General features: G+C 34.8%; 1 protein-coding gene across 7 annotated transcripts in view; it reads left to right on the plus strand.

Annotated features, from left to right (window-relative positions):
* Positions 1-27,539, plus strand: part of IFT81 (intraflagellar transport 81) — a 144,476-nt gene that overhangs the window by 77,944 nt on the left and 38,993 nt on the right. For 6 of the 7 annotated variants that reach the window (XM_073790065.1, XM_073790066.1, XM_073790067.1 and 3 more), the window contains 3 exons: positions 817-980; positions 2,290-2,385; positions 10,758-10,904. In XM_073790065.1, coding sequence (XP_073646166.1) covers positions 817-980; positions 2,290-2,385; positions 10,758-10,904 — 407 coding nt within the window. The remainder of the gene's footprint in view (positions 1-816; positions 981-2,289; positions 2,386-10,757; positions 10,905-27,539) is intronic. The other variant, XM_073790069.1, reaches the window with a different exon arrangement.

Here is a 27,539-nt window from a genome sequence, read left to right on the forward strand (position 1 = left end):
ATGGAAAGATCTGAAATAAACTTTTTAAAGCTCTCAAGGCTGGGAATTTATAACAAAACCATTATTCACTGAAAATCTGTATATGTGTATGTTTGTTCACTCTGCCAGAATAAGAAAATGTATTTTAAGTTGCCACTTAACTGTAAACTAATACTGCCAGAATAAGAAAATGTAATTTAAGTTGCCACTTAACTGTAAACTAATACTTTACAAAATCAAAACTACCAAACATGGAAAACTGAAAATGTTTATGAATGTAGATAATTTCTCTTTTTCAGATTTTAACTTGTACCTTTAGTAATATCTTCATTGGTTTAAAGCTAAAAATGATAATGTATTACCATTTATGAAGTATTAGAATAGAAATATAAATTGCATCATAAGTACTGCAAAAGAAGAAGAATAAATGACCACTTATAGAAGAAATAACCTGGATTAGATTTCATTTGTGTTGTCATTTGGTTCATGGATTCCTTAAATACTTAGACGACAAAATATGACCCAACAAAATATTTGGCACCGTAAAGGTTATTTTTGCATATTGTGGACTGTAAAAAAATTAGGTGGTAATTTGGAAAGATCATAATATTACTTTTTCTATAATTTAAATATTCTTCTATGTAAATTGTCCTTCATTATCACTCTAATTAACAGCAAAAAATTTCAGTGGCCAATCTTTTATTGTTCTATGCTAGGTATTATACAGAATGCTTTCAATGGATGTGCCGTACTATCCAGGTCTTATGTTTTAAAATGTACAAAGCATCACTTTACCTACTCTCTTGGGCTGAATATTCATTTATTTTATTTTTATAGGTTTAATGAAGAGGCTAGAGGAGGAGATAAAGTTTAATTCATATATGGTAACTGAAAAATTTCCTAAAGAATTAGAGAACAAGAAAAAAGAATTGCATTTTTTACAGAAAGTGGTTTCAGAGCCTGCTATGGGTCATTCTGATCTTCTTGAACTTGAATCTAAAGTAAGTAACAATCATCTTCTTTTTATAAGCTTCCAATTTTATCTCATCCCCACTCCTGTGAAAATTATGTGAACTGCTTTCTATAGTGTCCTACTCTTGACTCTTAAGTTAACCTGTGCTAAGAGCTGACAGCTCTTACGAGGAGTTGTTCTTTATGAGAAATTGTAGCACATAATGCTGTCACTTAATCCACATGGTGTTATATAAACCTAGTCAACTGATTAGGAAAGTGGGTAACTTGGATATATAAATTAATGTATATGATTGGCTCATAAGTTTATATATTCAGAATATAATAATTTAGTTGACAATTTTTAAAATATCATAAATGTGATTACTTTTTATTTCCAAGAATAATGTTATAGCAATTTTGTATTTAAAGCTAATGATTTTTATTAGCTTTTTATGCCTGCTTTGGAATTACTAAACTTTCTTGTAATGCTCATTGAAACCTGGTATCATAACATTTTTCTTCCCTAAAAACACTAATCAAATGTATATTTTTTAAAATAGTAATTAAATATCATGAAAATTGATTGAAAGATTTTGACTTTAATGTGCTTAATAGCCACTACAATTAAATACATAATTCTAATGATTTTATTCTTTTAATTTATGTATAGAAATTAGTTGTCCAAGTCAGATTTGGCTCAGTTTAATGTTATAAGATTAACAGGAAAATTCTAGTTTTTCAAAGGATAGTTATACTGAAAGCCATGTAATTTAAAAAAATTTATTATAGGACTATATGCTTCTGTTGGCTTTATTCAGTTTTACTACATTTGAGAAAAGTTTTGATTAATCAATAGGATAAGTGACAGCTATTATAGAATCATAGATCATTCATTAGAACAGGAAGGGTTTTTAGATGTCATTCATGTCAACTCTCAGCTGGGTTCGTGAATTCCTTGTACTAAATCCCTGGGGAATGTTAGTCCAGATTTGCTTTATCACTTACAGTTACTTGAAAGTCACAGCCTAGGTGAAGGGATAACTTCAGATTTTTAGAAATCATCTTTTTGATAGTAATATATAAATATTTCATGTAGAATACTTTAGGATAATTTAGATATAGATGGTTAAATCCATGTAAGTAATCAAATTGTGTAAATATATATCATGAACTGTGAAATGCAAGTTGTCTCTAAAAGTAATCGTAACAGCCCACTCATAATGTTAATGGAGCTGATCCTCCCATCAAATTACTGATAATAACAACTGTAAATTCAAAGTTTTGTTTGGCGAGATGTCCCTTAGTTTGGGTAATCATAGGCAGAGTTTTAACCTTTTTATTTTCATACTGTTTTAGATAAATGAAATAAACACACAGATCAGTCAGCTGATTGAAAAGAAAATGATGAGAAATGAGCCAATTGAAGGCAAACTGTCACTATATAGGCAACAGGTAAGACCACTCCTTTTGGCTCACATATTTAGGTCTGTAATCTTGTTGGTGAACATTTTCATTAATACCATGGTCTGTGTTATCGATAGTCTTAAAGTGAGAAGGAAGCAAAGAATAAATGTTTTCCTGTCATTGCTAATCTCCAGATTATAAGAAAGAATTTGTGGAAAAGACACAAAAGACACATGTTCAGGTTTGAAATTCAATATATCTGATAATGCTTAGTTTCCTCAGTGTCTGCCAACTGTGGTGATAGAGCTCTTTGTGGTTATATCTGTGAGTGTGAAATTTGATTTTTTATATGAATGCTTACTTTAAGTGATATAAATAAGACTATTTATAATCTTTAATGAACTAAAGGCAATATACTTTTTCAGGTTTAGAGTTAGTTTGAAAAAATACAGAATAAATTGAATTTTAGTGCTAAGGCATTTATCATTTTATCCAGAAGTCATGAGGGTATATATGTTGTTATGTATTAATAGACAGAAGGCTCAAATGACAGCCATGGATTACCTGACAAGAACCTTGGCAAGAAGAGTTTAGTGTGAAGAGCATTCTGTAACCTCAGAAAATACTGAGCAACATAACAAAGCATTATTCAAGGATGCTAGAATTTTTTAAAAAACCTTTTTATAATGGAAAAATTTAACCATATAAAAAGGTAGAGAAAAGAGTTCAGTAAACCCTCAGTGTGCCTCAGCTATAGCAATCATGGCCATTCTTATTTCATCTATACCCCCCGCCCCAACTGGATTATTTGAAGCAAATCTTAGACTTCATATAATTTCATCTACAAATATCTCAGAACGTATCTTTAAAAAATACTTTTAAAAAACGTAACATACCACATTTGAAAACTTTTATTACTTCCTTAATATTGGCCAATATCCAATCAGTGTTCAGATTTCCTTGATTGTCTCTTTCTTTCTTTTTTTCCTTTCCTGTTTTTTTTTCCCCCAGTGGCTTTGTTTTAATTAGGATCCATACAGGATTTATACACTGCCTTTGGTTGATATATTTGTCTCTTTTAATCTATAGGCTCTCTTCCCTACTTATTTATCCACTCATTTAATAATTTTCTTGCAGTTTTTTAAATTGAAACTTGTTTATTTATCCTATAGCATTTCCCATAGTTGGTGTTTTACTGATTGCAGCCTGATGGTGTCCTTTTAAAATGTTCCTCTGTTTCCTGTATTTCCTATATATTAGATCTAGAAGCTTGAACAGGTTCTGTTTTGATTTTTTTTTTTTTTTGGTCAAGAATATTCTCTAAGTGGTATTTTATACTTTCATTTGGAGGGACTAATGTCTGGTTGTCTCTTTTTTTGTGATTTTTTTTTGTGCCATTGATTATCAGTGCCTGCCCATTTATTTCATTAGGGATAATAAAATGTTGATACTATGATTCCTTCTTCATTTATTAGCAGACTACTTTTTTTATTGAAATATAGTTGATTTACAGTGTTGTGTTAATTTCTGTTGTACAGCAAAGTGAATCAGTTATACATATATACATTCTTTTTTTATATTCTTTTCCATTATGGCTTATCACAGAATATTGAATATAGTTCCCTGTGCTGTACAGTAGGACCTTGTTTTTGTCTTTCTCTTTCTGACTTACTTTACTTAGTATGATAATCTCTAGGTCCATCCATGTAGCTGCAAATGGCATTATTTCATTCTTTTTTTATGGCTGAGTAGTATTCCATTGTATATATGTACCACATCTTTATCCACTCATCTGTCAACAGACATTTAGGTTGTTTCCATGTCTTGGCTATTGTGAATAGTGCTGCTATGAACATAGGGGTGCATGTGTCTTTTGAATTATGTTTTTGTCCATATATATGCCCAGGAGTAGTATTGCTGGATCATATGGCAACTCTATTTTCAGTTTTTTGAGGAACCTCCATACTGTTTTCCACAGTGGCTGCACTAATTTAGATTCCGACCAACCGTGTAGGAGGGTTCCCTTTTCTCCACACCCTCTCCAGCATTTGTTATTTGTAGACGTCTTAATCATGGCCATGCTGACTGGTGTGAGGTGGTACCTCATTGTAGTTTTGACTTGCATTTCTCTAATAATTAGCGATGTTGGAGCTGGACTACTTCTGAAAAGAGAAACCTCCTCTCATCAGCTATTTGGTTTTCCTGGAGTATAGTTCATATAGGAAAGTCAGGGTACATGCTTGATTCTTATTTTTATTTTTCAGTTTTCAAAATGGATTGGTTGCGTCTAACATTAAAAATGATTAATTAGGGTTAGTTTTTAATTTTTTTGGTTTCTTATCTATTTAATGTTATTATGAACCATAGATGTAATGAAATTTAGGTTGCAGACATTTCCCTTAATGATGCTTAAATTGTCCCATTTTTGGCTGGTAGGACTGAGTCCTTTTAAAATACTATTTGTCTTTGATAACATCCTTGCTTTCTGGTATGATTAAGATAGTTTCTAGGCTCATCTTTTACATTTCCTACCCCAGTCTTGGAATTAGACTTTCTTCTATGAGCCTGATATGTTTTAGTAGGAAATGATATTTACAGACCACAATCTGGTATTAGTACTTCTCATTGCTACTGGGGTGGCCATTGTTTTTAGGTCTTTTTAGTGGACAGAGCTAGGAAGTATTTTTTCTCTTTCTCTCTCATAAAGTACACCATGAGTTCATACTGATCCTTTCAGTTCAGATTCAAGACTACTGGTTTTGTTTGTTTGTTTGTTTTTAGTTGATATAAAAATTTATTTGACCAAAATGTAGAAAAAGTGATAATATTACATATGATACAGTTGCAAGAATCTAAATGAAAAGTGTGGGTTTTTTTCAGTTGCACAACTTGCTAGTGTATCTCCTGGATAGTGTAATGCTTAGTGAGGGGCAGAAAATTCGGATAAGTTAGAAGCACAGGGTGATTTTTAGTCAGAATTGTAAGCCTGAGTTGGCCCCCACACTGCTGGGGAATGTGGAATGTTTCAGCTCTGAAATGTTAACTGAGAAAGCAGAAATATAACAAAGCCAAAATCTGCAGCCCTGTCTACAAAATACTCCATATCCAGTTTAATCAGGAGTTTCTTGGTCTTTTATTAACTTGGTCCTGAAGAATGAATTAAAATTCTAGGTAAGTAAATCTCCAATTTGCCATTCCCTGGAATACAGAGGAGATGAAGTTAGGTGAATTACTGTTTTATCTCTACTTTGCTGTCAGAGAGGGCCATTCTGCCCAATATTTGTTTATAGAAAAACAGTTCTTGCTCAGTTATTGATGGCTAGCAGTCCTTTTGATATGGCTTCTCTGAAAAAGAGGGAATTCTACAGTATTGGTTCCTGCTCAGTAGATGGCCTCATATCAGAGCAGATAAGCATGGGTCATTATTGGAATAAGACATCAGCTCCTCAGAGAACAACTTTAGAATGAAAGAAACATATAGAAGGTGTATCAAGGATCTATCCAGAAAATACTGGGTAATTATTATGACTCTTTTCCAAGCACTGTCATGCTGACTGCTCAGAGGATGTTTGCTTGGCATGGTGGAGTGTGGAAAAGAGCCAGGATGATTAGGTTAATCTCTCTGTGGTTTATGACTTCCCACAGTAAGCCCCACCTCCCCCTTTTTTGCTCTGGAAGGAAAAGACCCAACACCCATTTTAATATGATGGTCCCTGGCCTCCTGTAGTGTGACCAATGGTAGATATTCTTCAACCTTTTAAATTGACCCATGACTAGACATTGGAATCTGTGTTTTGAAAGTGTAGGGTTGTCTGTTCCACAAACGAAATGCCCTCCAGGACTACTGGGTTTTTACTTCACCTCATCAATCTCCCATTTTCCTCCTTATCCCAAATTGAAAATTCTGGTTCTCAGAAGCATCAACATAATTGCATTCATTATTTGCTTCATTCCATTGGCACCAACATAGTTCATCATTTGCTTAAATCCATGCATTACATGCAACAGTTTCAAAATAAAAGTACCAATACTACCATCAAAAATACGATTACTGCTGAAAATTGTTTTTTAGTTTGTGTTGTCTTTAGGATATATCCCCCTAGGGTTATATAGTCAAATTACTGTTCTAAAGTTACTGGGAATAATTCTTCTGTATGGTTAGGCCACAAAGGAAACTGGATAAATATATATGGTCATTTTGATTTTTATGGATTACATTTTCGAGATTAATTTTATAATTATTTAAAATATTTACATGATTCCAAGTCAAACCTATAAAACAAGAAGTATTTGAAGTTTCTAGCATCTACCTCTGTGCTATCCATGCTATTCTTTCCTTCTCCCATAGGTATTTTTTAATTTTATAGTTTATTATTCCATTAAAAATAATATTACATATACATATATTCATATATTTCCATCCTCAGAGAAAGAAGAGCATATTATACACTTTTATTCTCCATGCTTTTTTCTTAATATATGCTTGTGAATAGTAAAATAATTTTTATTCCTTTATAACTTTATTGAGATACAGTTTACATACTGTACAATTCACCCATTTAAAATTTACAATTCAATGGTTTTTAGCATCACAGAGTTGTGCAATCATTACACAATCAATTTTAGAACATTTTTATCACCCCAAAAATAACCCCCAAAGCCATCATTAGCAGTCACTTCTCATTTCCCCCAAATCCTACCAAAGACCAAACTATCTCTATAAATTTGCCTGTCATGGACATTTCATATAAATGGAATCATACAATATGTGGTCCTTCGTGACTGGCTTCTTTTACTTAGTGTAAAGTTTTTAAAATTCATCCATGATGTAGCATGTATCTGTACATACTTTATTCCTTTTTGTTACTGAATAATATCCCATTGTATGGATATATCACGTTTTGTTTTTCTATTCACCAGTTGATGAGCATTTGGGTTGTCTCTACTTTTTTGGCTATTATGAATAATGCTGGTAGGAGCATTCTTGTACAAGTTTTTGTTTCAAAATAAGTTTTCATTTCTCTTGAGTATACTCCTAGGAGTGCAGTTGTTGGTTCCTATGATAATTCTGTGTTTTACATTTTAAGGAAATGCCAGACTGCTTTCCAAAACAGCTGTACCCTTTTACATTCCCACCAACAGTGTATGAAGGTTCTGATTTCACCACATTCTTAGCAACACTTGTTATTATCTGTCTTTTTTATTATAGCCGTCCTAGTGGATATGCTTATTCCTGTTCACAGACATACTGCACTGAGTGGTTATACCACAGTTTATTCAACCAATCCCCATTAATGGACATTTGGGTTGTTGCCATTTTTGTGCTATTACAAATCGTACTTAAATAAATAGCTTTTTGTTTATGTCTTTGCAATTTTTTGCCAGCGTATCTTTGGGATATAGTCTCAGAAGTGAGATTGCTACATCAAACGATAAATGTAGATGTAAGTTTGCTAAGTATTGCCTAATTCCTCCTCATGGGGGTTTTAGCATTTTACATTCCTATCTGCAGTGTATGAAAGCACCTGTTTCCTTACAGCCTCACCGATAGAGTATGTTGTCAAACTTTAAGATTTTTGCCATCCTTGTAGATGAGAAATGGTATCTTATGATAGTTTTAATTTTTTTTATCTTACCATAAACAAGGTTGAGCATCTTTTCACATGAGTAACAGTCATTTTAATTCTTTTTCTGTGAATTATCCCTTCCTATCTATACCTATTTTTCTATAGGGCTGTAGGCCTTTTTTTTCTAGTTTTAGAAACTCTTTACATATCAGGAATATTTACTCTTTATCTAGCTTATAAGTGTAACATTTTCCCCAGTTTGGTACTTGCCTTTTTACTTTGTTTATGGTATTATTTTGCCATGGGAAAGTTCTTCATTTTTAGGAAATCAAATTTATTAATTTTTTCACTTATCATTTCAGGTTTCAAGTCATATTTAGGAATGTTTTTCCCTCTTGAAAGTTATAGAGAAATTTACTCAAGTTTCCTTTTTGGAATTCTGTGATTTAATTTTTGTAATTAAATCTTTGATCTGTTTAGAATTTTTCTTTGGTGTATGGTATTTATTGTATATGCTGTCCAATTATCCAGTTGTTCCAATACCAGTTGGTAAAAAGTCCATTTTTCCCCTATGGATTTGAGAGTCCTCCTTTGTTTTATTTAAATTTTTTAAATGCTATTGGATCTATTTCTAGATTTTCTGTTGTTCTGTTGACCTGTCTGCTTATGTACCCATATTAACTGTTTTAATTATAGAAACTTTATCATCAAGTTCTAATATCTAATAAAAGTAGCCATTTTCATCCCCAGTTGTTTTACTTTTTTAGGGTTTCCTTACAATTCTTTTTTTTTAAATAAATTTATTTATTTTTGGCTGCATTGGGTCTTCGTTGCTGCACACAGGCTTTCTCTGGTTGCAGTGAGCGGGGGCTACTCTTCGTTGCGGTGCGTGGGCTTCTCATTGTGGTGGCTTCTCTTGTTGCGGAGCACGGGCTCTAGGCGTGTGGGCTTCAGTAGTTGTGGCATATGGGCTCAGTAGTTGTGGCTTGCAGGCTCTAGAGCGCAGGCTCAGTAGTTGTGGTGCACAGGCTTAGTTGCTCCGCAGAATGTGGGATCTTCCCGGACCAGGGCTTGAACCTGTGTCCCCTGCATTGGCAGGCGGATTCTTAACCACGGCGCCACCAGGGAAATCCCTTACAATTCTTATTTGTATGTTCTTCCAAATAACTTTTATTATCAATTTGTCTATCTCTAGAAAAAAATCATACTTTTAAAATTATTAGGGTTGCCTTGTATTTATCAATTACCTTAGAACTTACATCTTTACAATATTGAGTCTTCCTATCTAAGAACATGGTATGTCTCTCCATTTGTTCAAGTTTATTTTTGTATCTTTCAGGAGTGTTGAATAGTTTTCCTCATAAAATTTTGGAACTTCTCTTGTTAAACTTATGCTTACATATTTAATTTTGGTTTTTGCTTTTATAAATGAGGGCTTTTCTTTCCAAATGTTTTCTGACTGATTTGTCTATGAAAGCTATTGATTTATTTCCTGTAGATTCTTTTGATTTTTTAGGTACATAATCATATACTGTGAAAATTCCAATTTTTCCTTTCAGATTCTTGTGCTTCTAATTGCTTTCCCTTGTCTAATGGTGTGTGCAAATACCTTCAGCACAGTATTAAATTGTAGTGGAGATGCTGGGCATTTTTACCTTGTTTCAGACTTTGGCGGGATATATGCTCATATGTCTCTATTAAATAAGATCCTGGTTTGGGCTGAGGTTTATATTTATTTATTTTATCATGTTGAGGAAGCATACCATCAATTCCTATACAATTCTGGTACTCTAATCATTACTTCTCTTTTTTTTTGGCTGAAACAGTTCTATAGAGGGAAACATTCCTTCATCATCTGTCTTTTTTCATTTTTTAAACAGGGAGGACAATAGAGTTTTTTAAAGGGTTTAGACTAAAGATTTCCCCCTTCTTGTCAAATTTGTTTGAAGAAAATATTTGTACTATTTCACTTGAGAAGACAGTTTAGCTAATGTTTTTCTTAAACCAGTACAGCCATGGTTCATTTAAGGAAATCCCCCGTGAGTTGCTAACTAATATAAAATGCTGCCATTATGGCTAAGAGCAGCCATCTGGATTGTGTAAACGTTTGCATAATTCTGGTGAGTCAGATGTTTGATTTTGAACCTGCATTTTATTTATTAGATTGCCCCAAACATAATAAATGTTTTAACATTTTATTTTAAAAGTATGGATATGAATTTAGATAAGAAGACCTGTGTTGTAGTTTTGAGAATAAAGCATTCTTGTTTTCTTCCAATGAAAGGAAACCGACCATGCAGAAAAACAGTAGACCTAGTGTTAGCTTCTGTACTTACCTAGAAGGTACTTTCATTAGCATTTGAGTGTTACTTAACAAGATTTTAATATTTTTATTACTATCGCATTTCTGTTTCTCTGCTGATACGTCCTATATTTTCAGGGCTTTTGTCTTCCATAATGTTTTTAGGTTGCTATTTAATATACGTTGCAGGGAATTCCCCGGTGGTCCAGTCGTAGGACTCGGCGCTTTCACCACGGGTGCCCAGGTTCGATCCCTGTTGGGGACACTAAGATCCTGTAGGCCGCACAGTGCAGCCAAAAAAGAATATAAATGTATTTTTTATATATATATATATATATATATATATATATATATATATACACACAATGCATACTCATACTAAATATATAACTGGTGATAGTAGGTAGTAGGGCAAGGGGTATTATTGTCAGGAGAAGTCAACCTGATATTGAAAATTTAGCTCAGTAAAATCTAAAAAATACTTAATTTCACAAGATAATAGAAAGTTGATTGTATATCTTATTTTACACTCATATTTAATGCTCAATTAGGCATCCATCATTTCTCGTAAAAAAGAAGCCAAAGCTGAGGAACTTCAGGAGGCAAAGGAGAAGTTAGCCAACCTTGAGAGAGAAGTGTCAGCGAAGACAAATCAGACCCGTGAATTTGATGGCACCGAAGTTTTGAAGGGAGATGAAGTAAGTTGAGGTGTCTAATGGGACAAGGATAGGAGTGTTGTTTTTGTTTGAAACCATTAATTTTTTTTACTTTTTATTTTGACTGTCAATAATTAGAAGTTAATTTATTTTATGAAGCCTATTTATTTAAAACTGAAAGCTCTTTGCAGTAATATTGAGATATTCTTGATATATAATGATGGAGATTTTAGTGATTTTTATGAGATAATGTTCCAAATTTTCACTTTTTAATTAGGTGGATTTATATTGGGTTTATTTATTATAAGTATTAAGTTATAAAGGTGAAACCAAATGAGTAGAAACTGACAGATAAGACAAATATTCATATTTTTTGATAAATATAATTCCATAAAGGGCTGAGAAAGTATCACTAAGTTACTTTATCAGTAATGTGTAGTTGGCCAGTGGGACTGGCACCATAAAATGACTTTGTTGTAAATGCTTACAAATTTTAAAAATATAATTATGTCTTACATTGCTATCTACTTTACATTTTGAACAATGCTTTAACAGCTCTTATTTCACTTATCCTTCTGTCAGACTCATGAGATTAGTAGGACAAGTAATATTGTCATTTATAGACAAAATATAATCCCCATCTCCTTTTCATAAAGGGGCTCTTTCGCTCTTTCTTAGCTCAAGAAAGAGTGAATGACTGAAGCAAAATATCTTGCCTTTAACTCAGTGCTTTTTTTTTTTTAGCAAATCAAGTGCTAGGTCATATTCTATTTTATTTTATTTTATTTTATTTATTTATTTATTTTGCGGTACACGGGCTTCTCACTGCTGCGGCCTCTCCCGTTGCGGAGCACAGACTCTGGACGCACAGCCCCAGCGGCCATGGCCCACGGGCCCAGCCGCTCCGTGGCACGTGGGATCCTCCCGGACCGGGGCACGAACCCGCGTCCCCTGCATCGGCAGGTGGACTCTCAACCATTGCGCCACCAGGGAAGCCCAATAGGTCATATTTTAATTCTTAAACATTGCCTCACTTTACCACCTCTAACAGCTTTTTTATTTTATATTAAGTACTAGCCCTCAGCAAAAGCTACTTTGAAAAGCTGCTCAGGTCCAAACTTCATTTTTGGCTTTGGAAAGTTATTGAATTCATACCGTTACAAATTGGCAATGAACCTTAACTATGCCAAACACAAATGAATTGTTTCCACAGCACCACTTTTCTCTGGTGCTTCTGATTGTAGCCTCCCAGTATGCCTTCTAGCTTATTGGGAAGGTAGTAGAATTCAGAAGTCAACACTTGATTGAAAAATTCCTTTGGCTTTCATAGAAAGGAACGAAATTGGGTCATTTGTAGAGACCTGGGTGGATCTAGAGACTGTCATACAGAGTGAAGTAAGTCAGAAGGAGAAAAACAAATATTGTATATTAACGCATATATGTGGAACTTAGAAAAATGGTACAGATGAACCGGTTTGCAGGGCAGAAATTGAGACACAGATGTAGAGAACAAACGTATGGACACCAAGGGGGGAAAGTGGCGGGGGAGGGCGTGGTGGGTGGTGGTGGTGGGATGAATTGGGAGATTGGGATTGACATATATACACGAATATGTATAAAATAGATAACTAATAAGAACCTGCAGTACAAAAAAAAATTCCTTTGGCTTTTAACATCCACTTCCAGATTGCTTTAAGACATGGGAGTATTTTAAATGATACTTGGAAGCCAACAGAGTGTGCTTTGTGATATCCTTGCTATCCAGGAAAAAAATATTAATTATGCAGCAGTTTCGTTTTGTAAGAGAACATGCTATCTCCTAGCATTTTAATTTTTTCTTAGGAAAATGCTGCCCATTTGACCAGAAATACCAATTGCTATGGCCATATTTGGCATGAATATTGCTTATAATTCAGTATTAGATATCCTCTCTCTGCAAATGTGATGGAAAAGAACCTAGTGCCAAGCTATTAGCTTTTATCTTTGACAAATTATGGTGAATAGGAAAAGTATCTGATGACAGAAAAAGACACATTTTTTTAAAGGGGAAAAAGATAACTTTGGATATGATGAGGTCAACTTAATTTTTAAACAATGTTTGGTCAGAAACTAGAACAAATCAAGTAAATCATTTGGCGGTCACCTAAAAGAACAGAAGGTATTGGGGAACATTAAGCCCAATTTTATAAAGAACAAATCTTGGTAGACCAATTTTGTTTTCTACTCTGATAAAGTGGTAGACCATATGGACAAAAGGGAGAAAGTTTGTTATACTTAAAATTATATAATATAGCTGGACTTCACTAAGGTTTCATTTGGTATCACATGGTAATTACCAAAAAATCATGTTCTTTACCACCAATCTGTTAATGCAGTTGGTGAGAGGGTATCAAGAAATGGTAGCACGGTGTTTGAAAAGAATATTATGCCCGGAGTCACAAATAGGAGAATGAGGAAAGGGAGGGGTAACCTTTATTGAGCAATTTTTATATAAGGCTCTCTGCTAGATGATTGGCAAACATATATTCTCTTCTTCTTATAAGAGATATTATTGTTATTTCCATTTTACAATTAGTTGAAACTCAGGAAAAGTAAAGATTTACACAACTAATAAGTGGCCAAGCAGGATCCAGGTCTCTCTCACATGTTCCTATTGACCTTAAGGAAAATGACTTCTCCATCTGTAAAATGGGAGAAGTTGCTCTTCATTGTCGTTAGGAAGAACACATGAAATAATGGATGTCCAAGCTTCTGAGAAATTCAGAGGTTAAGTCAACATATAACATCTGGCATCTGAAAGTAATCATTCCTGTGGGCCCCATGTTACTGCATGTGGGAGAAGCAGGATAGTGGAATAACTAAGAGCATGGTCTCTAGAACTTGGTTTGAGTGCAGATCCTGGCTTTGTCAGCCAGTTAGCTGGGTGACTTTGGCCAGGTTCCTTAACCTCTTTGTATTCACATGTAAAATGTGACAGTTATTAGTATATACCGCCTAGAATTATTATTGTGTGGATTAAATGAGTTAATACCTGTTAAGTGCTTAGAATAGCACCAGGCACATACTAAGTGCTCAATAAGTATTAGCTCTTAATATTTTTATGTATTTATTTACCTGGATGAAGAATTTGAAAGTAAGTAATACAGTTTACAGCTTAAAAATTGATATTAGTATTTTCCAGATTGGGAGCAATTCAGTAGAAATAAATATGAAATAGAGATAAAATAAATTGCACAGATTCAAGATGTGATGAGATAGCACTGAGTCATTTTAGCTGCCGTTCACCAAGCAATACCTGTGTGCTCAATCTTGAGCACTTTAAAAACATATCCTTGGGGCTTCCCTGGTGGCGCAGTGGTTAAGAATCTGCCTGCCAATGCAGGGGACACGGGTTCGAGCCCTGGTCCAGGAAGATCCCACATGCCGTGGAGCACCTAAGCCCGTGCGCTGCAACTACTGAGGCTGCGCTCTAGAGCCTGTTAGCCACAACTACTGAGCCCACACGCCTAGTGCCCATGCTCTGCAACAAGAGAAGCCACCGCAATGAGAAGCCCGCACACCGCAACAAAGAGTAGCCCCCGCTCACCACAACTAGAGAAAGCCCGCACACAGCAACGAAGACCCAACGCAGCCAAAAATAAATAAATACGATAAATAAATTTATTTTTTTAAAAACCCATATCCTTGGCCTTTCTCACCTTCTGAGATGACCCACACTCTGGAGTGTGTTTCTAAGTAAATCTGCTTCTTACCTAAAAAATAAAAATAAAAACAGGGCTTCCTTGGTGGCGCAGTGGTTGAGAGTCCACCTGCTGATGCAGGGGACGCGGGTTCGTGCCCCGGGCCGGGAAGATCCCACATGCCGCGGAGTGTCTAGGCCCGTGAGCCATGGCGGCTGAGCCTGCGTGTCCGGGGCCTGTGCGTCTGGAGCCTGTGCTCCGCAGCGGGAGAGGCCACAACAGTGAGAGGCCCGCGTACTGCAAAAAAAATAAAAATAAAATAAATAAAATAAAATAAAAACAAAAACATATCCTTGGTGCTGGTTGCACAAGTTGCTGGTGCTGTGAATGCATTTAATGCCACAGAACTGTACACTTAAAAATAGTTAAAATGGTAAGTTTTACATTAAGTATATTTAACTACAATAAAACACACATACAACATATGCTAATTCATCCTCTCAAAAAGCCTATGAGGTAAATATTATCTCCATTTTATTATTGAGGAAATAGGCTTAGAGAAATTTAAGTAACTTGCCTGAAGTCACACAGTGAGTTGCAGAGCAAGGATTTGAATCCAAATCTGAATGCCTCAGCAGCTGTGCTCCTAAGTGAATGCTGAGCTATTCTTCAAGACACTATTAGAATGAGTTAATTTTAAGATTCATATTTGACTCTAAATAGGACCACATTGTAGACAGTCATTAACTGGAAACAAAAGCCTGCTAGAAACTTGCTAGAAACTTCATTCCTTGATTATCCATATGTAGATGTTTGATTAATCTTTTCTTGGAAAAATTTAGGAATGTGACTGTGTAAGGATAAATGTAACAAATACTATACATATAGTAATTTATATTCCTTTGTCATTTTCTCTTTAGAGGTGTGCATTTTGAAGTACATTTTGATGCTTCCTACTGCCATTAAAGTCAATATTCCAGATGTTATATTTCGTCTAAGAATTTTAGCTCTTCTGATTGCACATGACAAGTGCTACGGGCATTTGTTCTTACTAGATGTTTTCATTTGTGTTCCCTTGATTTTTCTTATTAAAAAAGATGAAGAGTCTAAAAATACTTCTTGCTTTTCTTATACTTTGGTTATCACTTTAACACTGTATTTTCATTGTATTGCCTTGTAGTCAATATACAGGAATAAGCACAGCAAAATCTTATTCTGCCAGACTTCTGACATAGGTAGGAATTTCTCAAACAGTTGAAATTATCTTCTTAGTGATGGAGATTTTCTTGCCAGTCTAGTCTATCTTGATTTCTTTCTCTTCAAACAAGTGTTTGCTAGGTGATAAAAAGGTTAAGTTTAGAGACTACAGTTTCTGACATAACTGAAAATTTATAATAATATCTAACTCTCCTTTATATCATGAAGTTTTCTATATTGGATTTAAATACATAATAAAGTATAAGTCTCATGGAATTGATATTCTCAAAGAATTTTGACTGCCTTCATCTCTGAGAGGAATCACCCCAAAATGCTATGGAACTTTGATCCTGACCTATTTATTATTCTTATCAATAACTTAGATTAATTATAATAAGTAATGTTTATTATGTAATTACAACGTGCCAGATAGCATAATAGGTTTATTATGTACATTATCTCATTTATTTCATTGAGGTATATGAGATAGATATGATTATTATTACTAGTTTTTACAAATAAGGAAACTACGGCACACAGAGGACTTATGCTAACTTATCCAAGGTCACATTGCTAGTAATTAGTGGTACCATGATGTGAATTGCAGTAGTCTGGCTCCAGAACCCTTAATAATTTTCACATGACATGACAGGAAGCTAGAAGGAATAGTCAATCTGAGATGATAGAATTGTGATTCAAAATCATCTTGGTAGTTAAAAACATTGTGCTTAAGCAAACAAAGTGTCATTAATGGGATTATAAATAATAATGTCATAGAATCTGAGTTTTATCTGCTGCTCAGAAATCATCCAATAATAATGCAGCTTTAAAAAACAAAATGTTGGGAATTCCATGGCACTCCAGTGGTTAGGACTTGACGCTCTCACTGCCGGGGCCCAGGGTTCAATCCCTGGTCGGGGAACTAAAATCCCATAAGCTGCATGGCTTGGCCAAAAAAAAAAAATTTTTTTTTAAATTATACTCTATTAATAAAAATATAATATCCCATTTATGTGAAATTATGCCTGGAATATTATTTTACATTTTTGGCTTCATGTTTTAAGAAAGACATAGTCAAGCCAGAGTCTAGATGAAGGTGACTAAAACAAATGAAAAGTCTGGAAACATTCACAGAAAGAATTAATTATGAATTAGCTGAGAACAAAACACTAAAGAAAGACATAATAGAACTGCATTTTAATATCACAAGGATTATGGAAAGGATGGTGTGCAGAAAAGAGTTAACATAGCAAGCCTGAAACTGCTATTCTTAGAAAAACTTGCTTGCAGGATTGGCCCTTGGCTGGCATCTGGGAGCTTGGATTTTAGAATTCCCACCATTCCTTGATAAGAATGGCTCACGTGCCTAAACTGTATGTACAGAGTGTGGTTTATGTTGAACACCTGCTTTCCTTCTTGGAGTCTGGAATTTTGGTATGGGCTAGGCAGAGTATGCCTACGTGACCAGCCCCTAGTAAAAACCCTGGGCGCTGAGTCTCTAATGAGCTTCCCTGGTTGGCAGCCTTTCACACGTATTGTTACAACTCGCTGTTGGAGGAATTAAGGGAGAAGACTCTTGGAAGCTTGCCCCTGGTTTCCTCCTGACTTCACCCCATGTGCCTTTTCCTTTTGCTGGTTTTGCTTTGTACCTTTTCACTGTAATAAAACATAGCCAAGAATATGACTTTATGCTGAGTCCTGTGAGTTCTCCTAGCAAATCATTGAACCTGGGGATGGTCTTGGGGACCCCTGATACAGATGGATTAGTATTATTATTGTTTTTGGATGGAATGTTCTTTCTGGATCTATTAAATTCATCTGGTCTAATGTGTCATTAAGGCCAGTGTTTCCTTATTGATTTTCTGTCTAGATGAACTGTCTATTGATGTAGGTGGGTATTAAAGTCCCCTACTGTTATTGTGTTACTGTCAGTTTCTCCCTTTATGTTTGTTAATATTAGCTTTGTGTATTTAGGTGCTCCTATCTTGAATGCATCTATGATTGTTATATCTCCTTGTTGGATTGATCCCTTTACTATTATGTAATGTCCTTCTTCATCTCTTGCTATAGTCTTTGTTTTAAAATCTATTGCGTCTGATATTAATATTACTACCTCAGCTTACTTTTTGTTTCCATTTGCATGGAATACCTTTTTCCATCCCCAAATCAAACTGAATTCAACAATACATTAAAAGAATCACACACCATGATCAAGTAGGATTTATTCCAGGGTATAAAAAATAATAATAATAAAATAAAATAGAATAATATTTTAAAAATCACATTATGCAAGTAATATCTGAATACATTTTCATGGTCTGAAAAGCAAACAATACACATAAAACAAAAGTCCCTATTGATTACCTCCTATCCCCATTCCCAGTCCCTTAGACCCTTTTCCAAAGAGAAACCGCTGCCACCAGTTTTGTAAACCCTTTCAGTCCTTTCTCTGGAGATAGATACAGATACAGATAATACCGTTTTGTGAGTTTTAAAAAATATGAATGGTATTATACCGTGTGTATTGTGCAACTTGCTTTTAATAACACGTCTTAGAGATTTTTCCATGTCAGTAAATGAAGAGGCTATTCTCTAGAGGTTAAGAGGATCAGCTCTGAAGCCAGAACACCTATGTGCAGATCTCACCTCTGCCACCTATTAGATGTTCAACCTAACAGTTAATTACAGCAGTTACCTAACTGCTCTGTGCCTCAGTTTCCTTATCTATAAAGTGGAGATAATAACAGTACTCACCTCATATGGTGGTTGTGAGGGCTAAATGAGTTAATACAACTTAGCAGTATACAACAGTGGCTGGCTTATAGGAAGCACTTCATAAATGCTACCTACAGTTATAATAATAATTATTATCATGTACTTTAAAATTTTTAATTGCTACATTGTGTTCTATAGAATGTATGTACAATTTCTTTATTCCATCCAAGGGCATACAAGAGCATCTGTTTCCTCTGTTATTTAAAACAGCACTTGATCCTCAGTCCTTTATTTTTTTATCATTCTGACAGTATTTCATTTTAATTTTCATTTTTCTTGATTAAGATTGAACATCTGTCCACATACATGTTTGGTCACTTGTATTTCTTCTGTCGTTTGCCCTTTTATTGTCTTTCTTCATTTTTTTCTAATGGATTGAATGTATTTTCTTTTTTTTAATTTTTTTTGTGGTACAAGTCACATAATATAAAACATACTATTTTAACCATATTTAACTGTACAGTTCAGTGGCACAAAGTACGCTCACATTTTTGTACTAATTGAATGTTTTTCCTTATCTGTTTCTCATATTTTTACCTATATTCTGGATTAATCTGGGTAATTGTTTTCTTCTAATCTGTCATTTGTCTCTTAGCTTTGTATACGCTGTGTTTTGTCACACAGAGGGTTTTCTTCCCTGTTTTTTCCAAACAGTCTTATTGAGATATAATTAACATACAATAAACTGCATATATTTAAAGTACAAGTTGTTTCTGTTGTTCCATGCTATGATAAGTGGGGGCTACTGTATTACATGGCAAATTTATGTTTCTGATTAGGTATTTAAAAATAACTTTATACAATAAAATAAACAATTATGGTTAGGAGGAAGACTTACATATAAATAATTTTTCCTTATCAACTGAAGTACCAAGACATTTTAAATGTTATCAATTTTCTAATGAAAAATTATGTATCTAGATTAGATTATACAGTTCTATTCAGGTTTTCTACACATTTACCAAGTGTCTTTTACATGCCAACTATTAAGTAAATGGTGGTGAGAAAGAGATATGGTCCTGCCATCACAGAGCTTAATGGTTTCTTAGGGGAGTCAGAAATTTAACAAGTGATCTTAAGTGAGCTGTATGTTAGAACACACATTAACAGAGTGGTATGGGAATACATTTCAGGGTTATGGGGTGTGAGCTGGGAAAATAGTAACATGGTGTGATTCGTGGGAGACATGCTACTTCAGCTCTTTCTGTTATCTTAAAATCATACTGATCACAGCAACCTTTTATTGACAACTCAGAGTCATAATTATGAACATTAACTATTATACTATGCTATAACACTGTTTTTCTATCTCCTCTCACACTGAATCCTGCATAAAGCAAGATATTTCTATGTAAACATTTTTATAACACTTCAAATTATGGAAAAATAAGGTCACTTAATATTAAAATTCTGTCCCAAAATATGAAGCTATCATAGCATGGAACAACAGCAACAATTTGTACTTTAAATACATGCAGTTTATTGTATGTTAATTCTATCTCAATAAATCTGGGGGAAAAAAGGGAAGAAAACCCTCTGTGTGACAAAACACAGCACATGGTAAATATGATTTTTACCCATTCATAGGCAACAATCTGAGCCTAATGATTTTGTCTCACTTATGGAAGAGCAAAGAATAGAAGCTCTACTTCTTGTAGTAGTGCTGAATAGCTACTGGTCTTTACCGTTTTCATCACCTTGGTACCTCTGAATCTCTGCATTAATTATTTGAAAAGCAAAACAAAAAATTAGCCCCAATGATGTCATGCTAGTACCCTTCTCAGAACTGTGATTGAAATGAATGCGTGCCTTTTGAGTCTGAAATTTTTTATAGCAACAAATGAACCTTTGGTTAAGGTTCCATTGTCATTTCATGCATTGAAAGGTCACTCCTGGTTTATGGTGTACGGGTTTAAAGTTCGTTATGTTTTCTTCCCAAACCTTACAAGAAGCTCAGCTGTTTTGCAGTTAATGGCTACTTTTACAATGTGCTTGATCAAATAATATGAATAAGCAGCTTAAGAAAGAGCCAACCAATTCATTCTACAGCTACTGACAGAAATCCTAGAGCTAAATTGCAAAGATTATGAAATCTTCTTTAAATACTTCAAAGAGAAGCACAATGAAGATAAGGGATCCTGGCAAGATTAGCTGCAGCTGTCAGATTCTGAAAAATTAGGAATCAAATTTTGACACTTGTAATTGAATCATCCACCCTTCTAAGTGAGCCCAGGCAAACCTGTGATATTTTTAGAGCCTTTCAAATCACATTACACTCTTTAGAGTTCATAGCAGGACCTAAGGCCCCTAAAATTTCCCAGGAGATGGAACAAAACAGAATCAAATAAATTTGGCCCAATTCACTGTAATAGAAGTAGGGTGTTATATATGCAGTTTAGGCAATCCCACAATGTTAACTCAAAACGTGAAAACTTTTCATAGAAATTTTTTTTGAGAGTTAACTGCTTGGACAGCAGTTGAAATCTCCATTCGAGATATAGTAACAGCTGTGTGGTGGTGATTTGATTTATAACAGAAGCAGGGAGACCTTGGATGGTATGATTACCTGTGTTTCCCAGATGGATGTTCCTGTACCACAAGTTTCTATTAAGACAGATTTCTACTAGCATATATCATATTGCTTATTATAGACTCTCTCAAGAGAATCAGCAGTTAACTATCCACTACCATATGTGGGTAATTGCATTGTTTATGCTTGGCTTGGTGAGATTTTCTAATTTAAAGTTGAAAACATAGTACTAACAGGTTGGAAAAAGGTTTGAGTAGTATTTGTATGTCTATATATATTGCACTTGTTATGATGGGTGATTTGAAAAGACTAACATTTTAGCAGAACACAAAAGTTGCTTTAAAACATTTTTTCACGCCTTAAAGCAAATAGCAACTCTGAGACGAGACTTCAGGGAGTCCAAATGATTTATGACATGAAGCATGACTTAAAAGATGGCCTTTTCAGGTTTTCTGCAAGTCTGAATTCAGACAAAATAGGAACACTGACAAATGGGCAAAAAAAATTATGGCCATTTGGGCATATTCGTTCTACTCTTGAACAGTTGGTGTTATCCATTTCATACCTAACTCTCTTGGGCCTATTTCTGTAGTTTTCTGTGCTTAAAAATCATTTGATGAAATACCTGACAAAGATGTGATTTAGTTAATAAGTGGAAAATAGCATGAATAGTGGACTAACAGGATTTGAGGACAGAAGTATTCATTCTATTCCAGTTTTTCTAACTTTCTGAACTTTGATGAGTTGTATTAATTTCTCTATAGGTTTCTTCCCTGTAAAAGGGGGAATAGTATTTCTAAAAAATGGTTCTTTGTGGTTCTGGACAATATAAAGTACTTATTGTATAAGGTCTTCACAGCTAATTACTGTGAAAATAGTTTCACACCAGATATTGAGTTGGAAATTTGCAACAGGAGCAGAGATTCTTGTTTCCACATAAATATCCAGAATGATGTCTGGAATCCAGTAATACTTTTGAGTTCAAGATAAGCTTGAAAAGCATTTGTAAATGGTTACATACTTAGGGAAATAAGCTGCCTTGTCCTTTTAAAAAGCTTGCCTAGATCATTACTATTAAAGGTTCTAAAACATATTAAATGGGTAAAGGAGAAAGAAGATCTGTCAAATACCATTTTGATCACAGAGGAGCTGAGTCTGTAAAATCGGTTCTGAAGTCAGAAGTAATTAAAACATTAATCTTACTGATCTCAGCATCTAAAATGATGGCTGCTCTTTCATAAATGACAAATTTAGATTACAAATGTGTATTGGACCAAATGATTAGTAATAACTGCTATAATGGGCCTTCCTGCACAATGGCAATCTTTGCTTGATTGGCCTGCTATAGTGCACTATTGAAAACTTTTTCCTTAATATTCCAAGGATTTATTGCTTATTTCCTATGCCAGAGTTCCTTTAAAATATTTTTTTAACTTAAATATTTAAGAAATAAATCTCAAAGAATTCACTCATAACCCTACCTGCCCAACACAACAGCTATTTTTATTTCTTCATTCTCTCCCAATCTTGGTTCATAGACATACATACAAACATTTTACATAGTTGTACTCAGAGTATGTAGATTTGTAGTTTCTTGCAGTAGTGATTGTTCTGTTTTAGTTCTAAAGAGCATTGTGTCACCCCTAGACCTTTACTCTTCTGTTTGTTCTAATTACTTGACATTTCCTTGTTTCTTAGTATTTAGAAGGAACAGTAAATTATCTCATTTTCTAGGTACTTTTTAACTGTGTTCAAACAAAATGACAGATATTATTAATCATTATCCATTATTCAATTTTTATAGAACTTTAGTACGTTTTATAGATCTTATTTAGAAACCTCCCCAAGGTCACTTTAAGTGGTGGGGTCAGGATTTGAAATCATGTTTCTCTGACAACACAGCCCGTTGGTCTCAACAACTCTCTGAACTGCTTCTGTGACCCTATTGTACTGCTCCTAGGACCTTTAATGATTAATTTATAAATTTGTGAATTTTTGCTCAGATAAGTTATTATTACACAGAATTATGAGTAAATTTAATTTTTAATACCCTAAGTCTATTCAAAATAAAATCTATCAGCTGTTAGGTTTTTGTTGGTGATGGGCTTTTTTGGGGTGGATTGTTCTTTTAATCATAATTGTTTAGATTAATACAAATACGTAGTTTAAAAAGTAAAACGGGGGGCTTCCCTGGTGGCGCAGTGGTTAAGAATCTGCCTGCCAATGCAGGGGACACGGGTTCGAGCCCTGGTCCTGGAAGATCCCACATGCCATGGAGCAGCTAAGCCCATGCACCACAACTACTGAGCCTGCACTCTAGAGCCCGCAAGCCCCAACTACTGAGCCCACGCACCACAACCACTGAAGCCCGTGTGCCTAGAGCCCGTGCTCTGCAACAAGAGAAGCCACAGCAATGAGAAGCCCATGCATTGCGAGGAAGAGTAGCCCCCGCTTGCTGCAACTAGAGAAACCCCGTGCGCAGCAACGAAGACCCAACACAGCCAAAAATAAATAAATAAAATAAATAAATTTATGGGAAAAAAAAGTAAAACGGTATCAATATTCTTATGTATGTCTCCCAGTGACTATGAGCAAGGGTTTTTCCAGGGTAGTGTTCCGTTTCTTACCTTTTTTCACAATATGACACTTAAAGAAAATGGTTATTGTTTAGCATACTGAGGTAAAAGGGTAAGGCTGCTTATAGCTGAGGATGACTGGCTTTGGAGTTCTTTATAATATCTTGCACATCTTGGCACACCCATAATATTTGTGCCACATGAATATACTGGAGCATACCCCATTCAGGATGAACTGCCCTGGAACAGTGCTTCTCAAAGTGTGGTCTGAAGACCAGTTCTAGTCTACAAACTGTTAAGTTACTAAGCCACAACCATATAAATTAAGAGGAAGCATTTAGAAACGTTTATAGTAATTTGATATTGTATAGACATTTTTGTTATTTTATAAAAGTATCCAGTCCACAAATGGTTAGAAATTTTTAAAAACTGGTCCATCACCATAGCTAAGTGTGAGAAACCCTGCTGTTTGTGGGAGTGGAGTTGATGGGGCATGGGGTGAACACAGGTCAACTTTAGTAGGTAGGCCAAGTTGTCTTCCAATCTATTGTCCTAAATTATGTATCCCTCACTCTCAGTGGTGTATAGGTGTGCTATTTCCTCCACATCTTCAACAACACTTAGTATTGAAGGACTTTTTAATTTTGCTAATTGGGTGGGTATTACAATGGTATCTTATTGTGGTTTTAATTTGCATTACTAATTTGATTACAGATGAGGTCAAACGTCTTTTAATATGCTTATTGGCCATTTTGGATTTTCTTTTCTATGAAGTGACTATTCAAGTATTTTATCCATTTTTCTGTTGGATTATTTGCCTTTCTCTCATTGATTTGTAGGTTTAATTTATGTATTTTTGGATACAAATTCTTTATTGGATTAATGTGTTGTAAATATATTCTCCCAACTTGTGACTTATATTCTTAATATCTTAATATATATTTTGATGAACAAAAGTTCTCAATTTTAGCAAAGTCAAGTTTATCAACATCTGTTTTCAGTTTGTGCTTTTTTTGTGTTTTATTTAATAAATCCTTTACTATCTCAATAATCATAGTAATATTTTCCTATATTCTAGAGTTTTCATTCTGTCTTTCACATATAAGTCTGTAATCCAGTTGGAATTGATTTTTATGCATTATGAAGTAAGGGGTCCAATGATTGAATATTCTATTCTTTTTTTAAATTGAAGTATAGTTGTTAGTCTCAGTGTTAGTTTCAGTTGTACAGCAAAGTGATTCAGTTATGTATATATTTTTCAGATTCTTTTCCATTATAGGTTATTACAAGATATTAAATACATTTCCCTGTGCTATACAGTAAATCCATGTTATCTATTTTCTATATATAGTGGTGTGTACCTGTTAATTCCATAGTCTTAATTTACCATGCCCCCTTCCCCTTCAGTAATCATAAGTTTGTTTTCTGTGTCTACGAGTCTGTTTCTGGTTTGTAAATGAGTTCATTTGTATCATATTTTAGATTCCACATGTAAGTGATATCATATGATATTTGTCTTTCTCTGTCTGACTTACTTCACTTAGTATGATAATCTCTAGGTCCATCCATGTTGCTGCAAATGGTAGTATTTCATTCTTTGGTATTCATAGTATTTCATTCTATGGCTGAGTAATATTCCATCGTGTATATATACCACATCTTCTTTATCCATTAATCTGTTGATGGACGCTTAGGTTGCATCCATGTCTTGGCTATTGTAAATACTGCTGCTATGAACAGTGGGGTGCATGTGTCTTTTTGTTAAATTTTATTTATTTATTTTTGGCTGCATTGGGTCTTCGTTGCTGTGTGTGGGCCCCCTCTAGCTGCAGTGAGCGAGGGAGCTACTCTTCGTTGCAGTGTGTGGGCCTCTCACTGTGGTGGCCTCTCCTGTTGCGGAGCACGGGCTCTAGGTGCGCAGGCTCAGCAGTTGTGGCTTGTGGGCTCTAGAGCACAGGCTCAGTAGTTGTGGCACACGGACCTAGCTGCCCCGTGGCATGCGGGATCCTCCCGTACCAGGGCTTGAACCTGTGTCCCCTGCACTGGCAGGTGGACCCTCAACTACTGAGCCACCAGGGAAGCCCCATGTGTCTTTTTGAATCAGAGTTTCCTCTGGATATATACCCAGGAGTGGGATTGCTGGATCATATGGTAACTCTATTTTTAGTTTTTTATGGAACCTCCATACTGTTCTCCATAGTGGCTGCACCAATTTACATTCCCACCAACAGTGTAGGAGGGTTCCCTTTTCTCCACACCCTCTCCAGCATTTATTATTTGTAGACTTTTTGATGATGGCCATTCTAACTGGTGTGAGGTGATACCTCATTGTAGTTTTGATTTGCATTTCTCTAATAATTAGCGATATTGAGCATCTTTTCATGTGCCTGTTGGCCATCTGTATGTCTTCCTTAGAGAAATGTCTATTTAGGTCTTCTGCCCATTTTGTGATTGGATTTTTGTGTTTTTTAATATTGAGCTGTATGAGCTGTTTGTATATTTTAGAAATTAAGCCCTTGTCAGCTGCATCATTTGCAGATATTTTCTCCCATTCCATAGGTTGTCTTTTCATTTTGTTTATGGTTTCTTTTGCTGTGCAAAAGCTTATAAGTTTGATTAGGTCCCATTTGTTTCTTTTACTTCTTTTGCCTTGGGAGACTGAACTAAGAAAACATTGCTACAGTTTACGTCAGTGAATGTTTTGCCTATGTTCTCTTCTAGAAGTTTTACGGTGTCATGTCTTATATTTAAGTCTTTAAGCCATTTTGAGTTTATTTTTGTGTATGGTGTGAGGGCTGGGGTAATACAGCTCTCCAGCTTTCCCAACACCACTTCCTGAAGAGATTGTCCCTTCTCCATTGTATATTCTTGCCTCCTTTGTTAAAGATTAATTGACCATAGGTGTGTGAATTTATTTCTGGACTCTCTATTCTGTTCTACTGATCCATATGTCTTTTTTTGTGCCAATACCATGCTGTTTTGATTACTGTAGCTTTGTAGTATTGTCTGTAGTCTGGGAGGGTTATGCCTCCAGTTTAGTTCTTTTTCCTTAGGATTGCTTTGGCAATTCTGGATCCTTTGTAGTTCCACATAAATTTTAGGATTATTTGTTCTAGTTCTGTGAAAAATGTCATGGGTAATTTAATAGGGATCGCATTGAATCCGTAGATTGCTTTGGGTAGTATGGCCATTTTAACAATATTGATTCTTGCAATCCAAGAGCTTGGGATACCTTTCTGATTTTTGGAATCATCTTCAGTTTCCTTTTTCAATGTTTTATAGTTCTCAGCGTATAGGTCTTTCACCTCCTTGGTTAGGTTTATTCCTAGGTTTTTTTTTTTTTTTTTTTTGGATGTGATTTAATTTTATTTTCTTATTTATTTTATTTTATTTATTTGGCTGTACCACATGGCTTGTAGGATCTTAGTTCCCTGACCTGGGATTGAACCTGGCCCCTTGGCAGTGAAAGCGTGGAGTCCTAACCACTGGACTGCCAGGGAATTCCCTTGACATGATTTTAAACAGAATTTTTTTTTTTACTTTCTCTTTCTGATATTTCATTGTTAGTGTAAAGAAATACAACAGATTTCTGTATATTAATCTTGTATTCTGCTACCTTGCTGAATTCACTGATGAGTTCTAATAATTTTTGTGTGAAGTCTTTAGGGTTTTCTATGTAGAGTATCATGTCACCTACATATAATGACAATTTTACCTCCTCCCTTCCAATTTGGATACCTTTTATTTCTTTTTCTTGTCTGATTGCTGTGGCTAAGACTTCCAATACTATGTTGAATAAAAGTGGTGAGAGTGAGCATACTTGTTCCAGAATTTAGTGGGAAGTCTTTCAGCTTCTGGATGTGGGTTTGTCATAAATGGGTTTATTAGATATGTCCCCTTCTATACCCACTTTGGTGAG

The sequence above is a fragment of the Tursiops truncatus genome, chromosome 13 (genome assembly GCF_011762595.2).
Source record: "Tursiops truncatus isolate mTurTru1 chromosome 13, mTurTru1.mat.Y, whole genome shotgun sequence".
In the NCBI taxonomy this organism is placed as follows: domain Eukaryota; kingdom Metazoa; phylum Chordata; class Mammalia; order Artiodactyla; family Delphinidae; genus Tursiops; species Tursiops truncatus.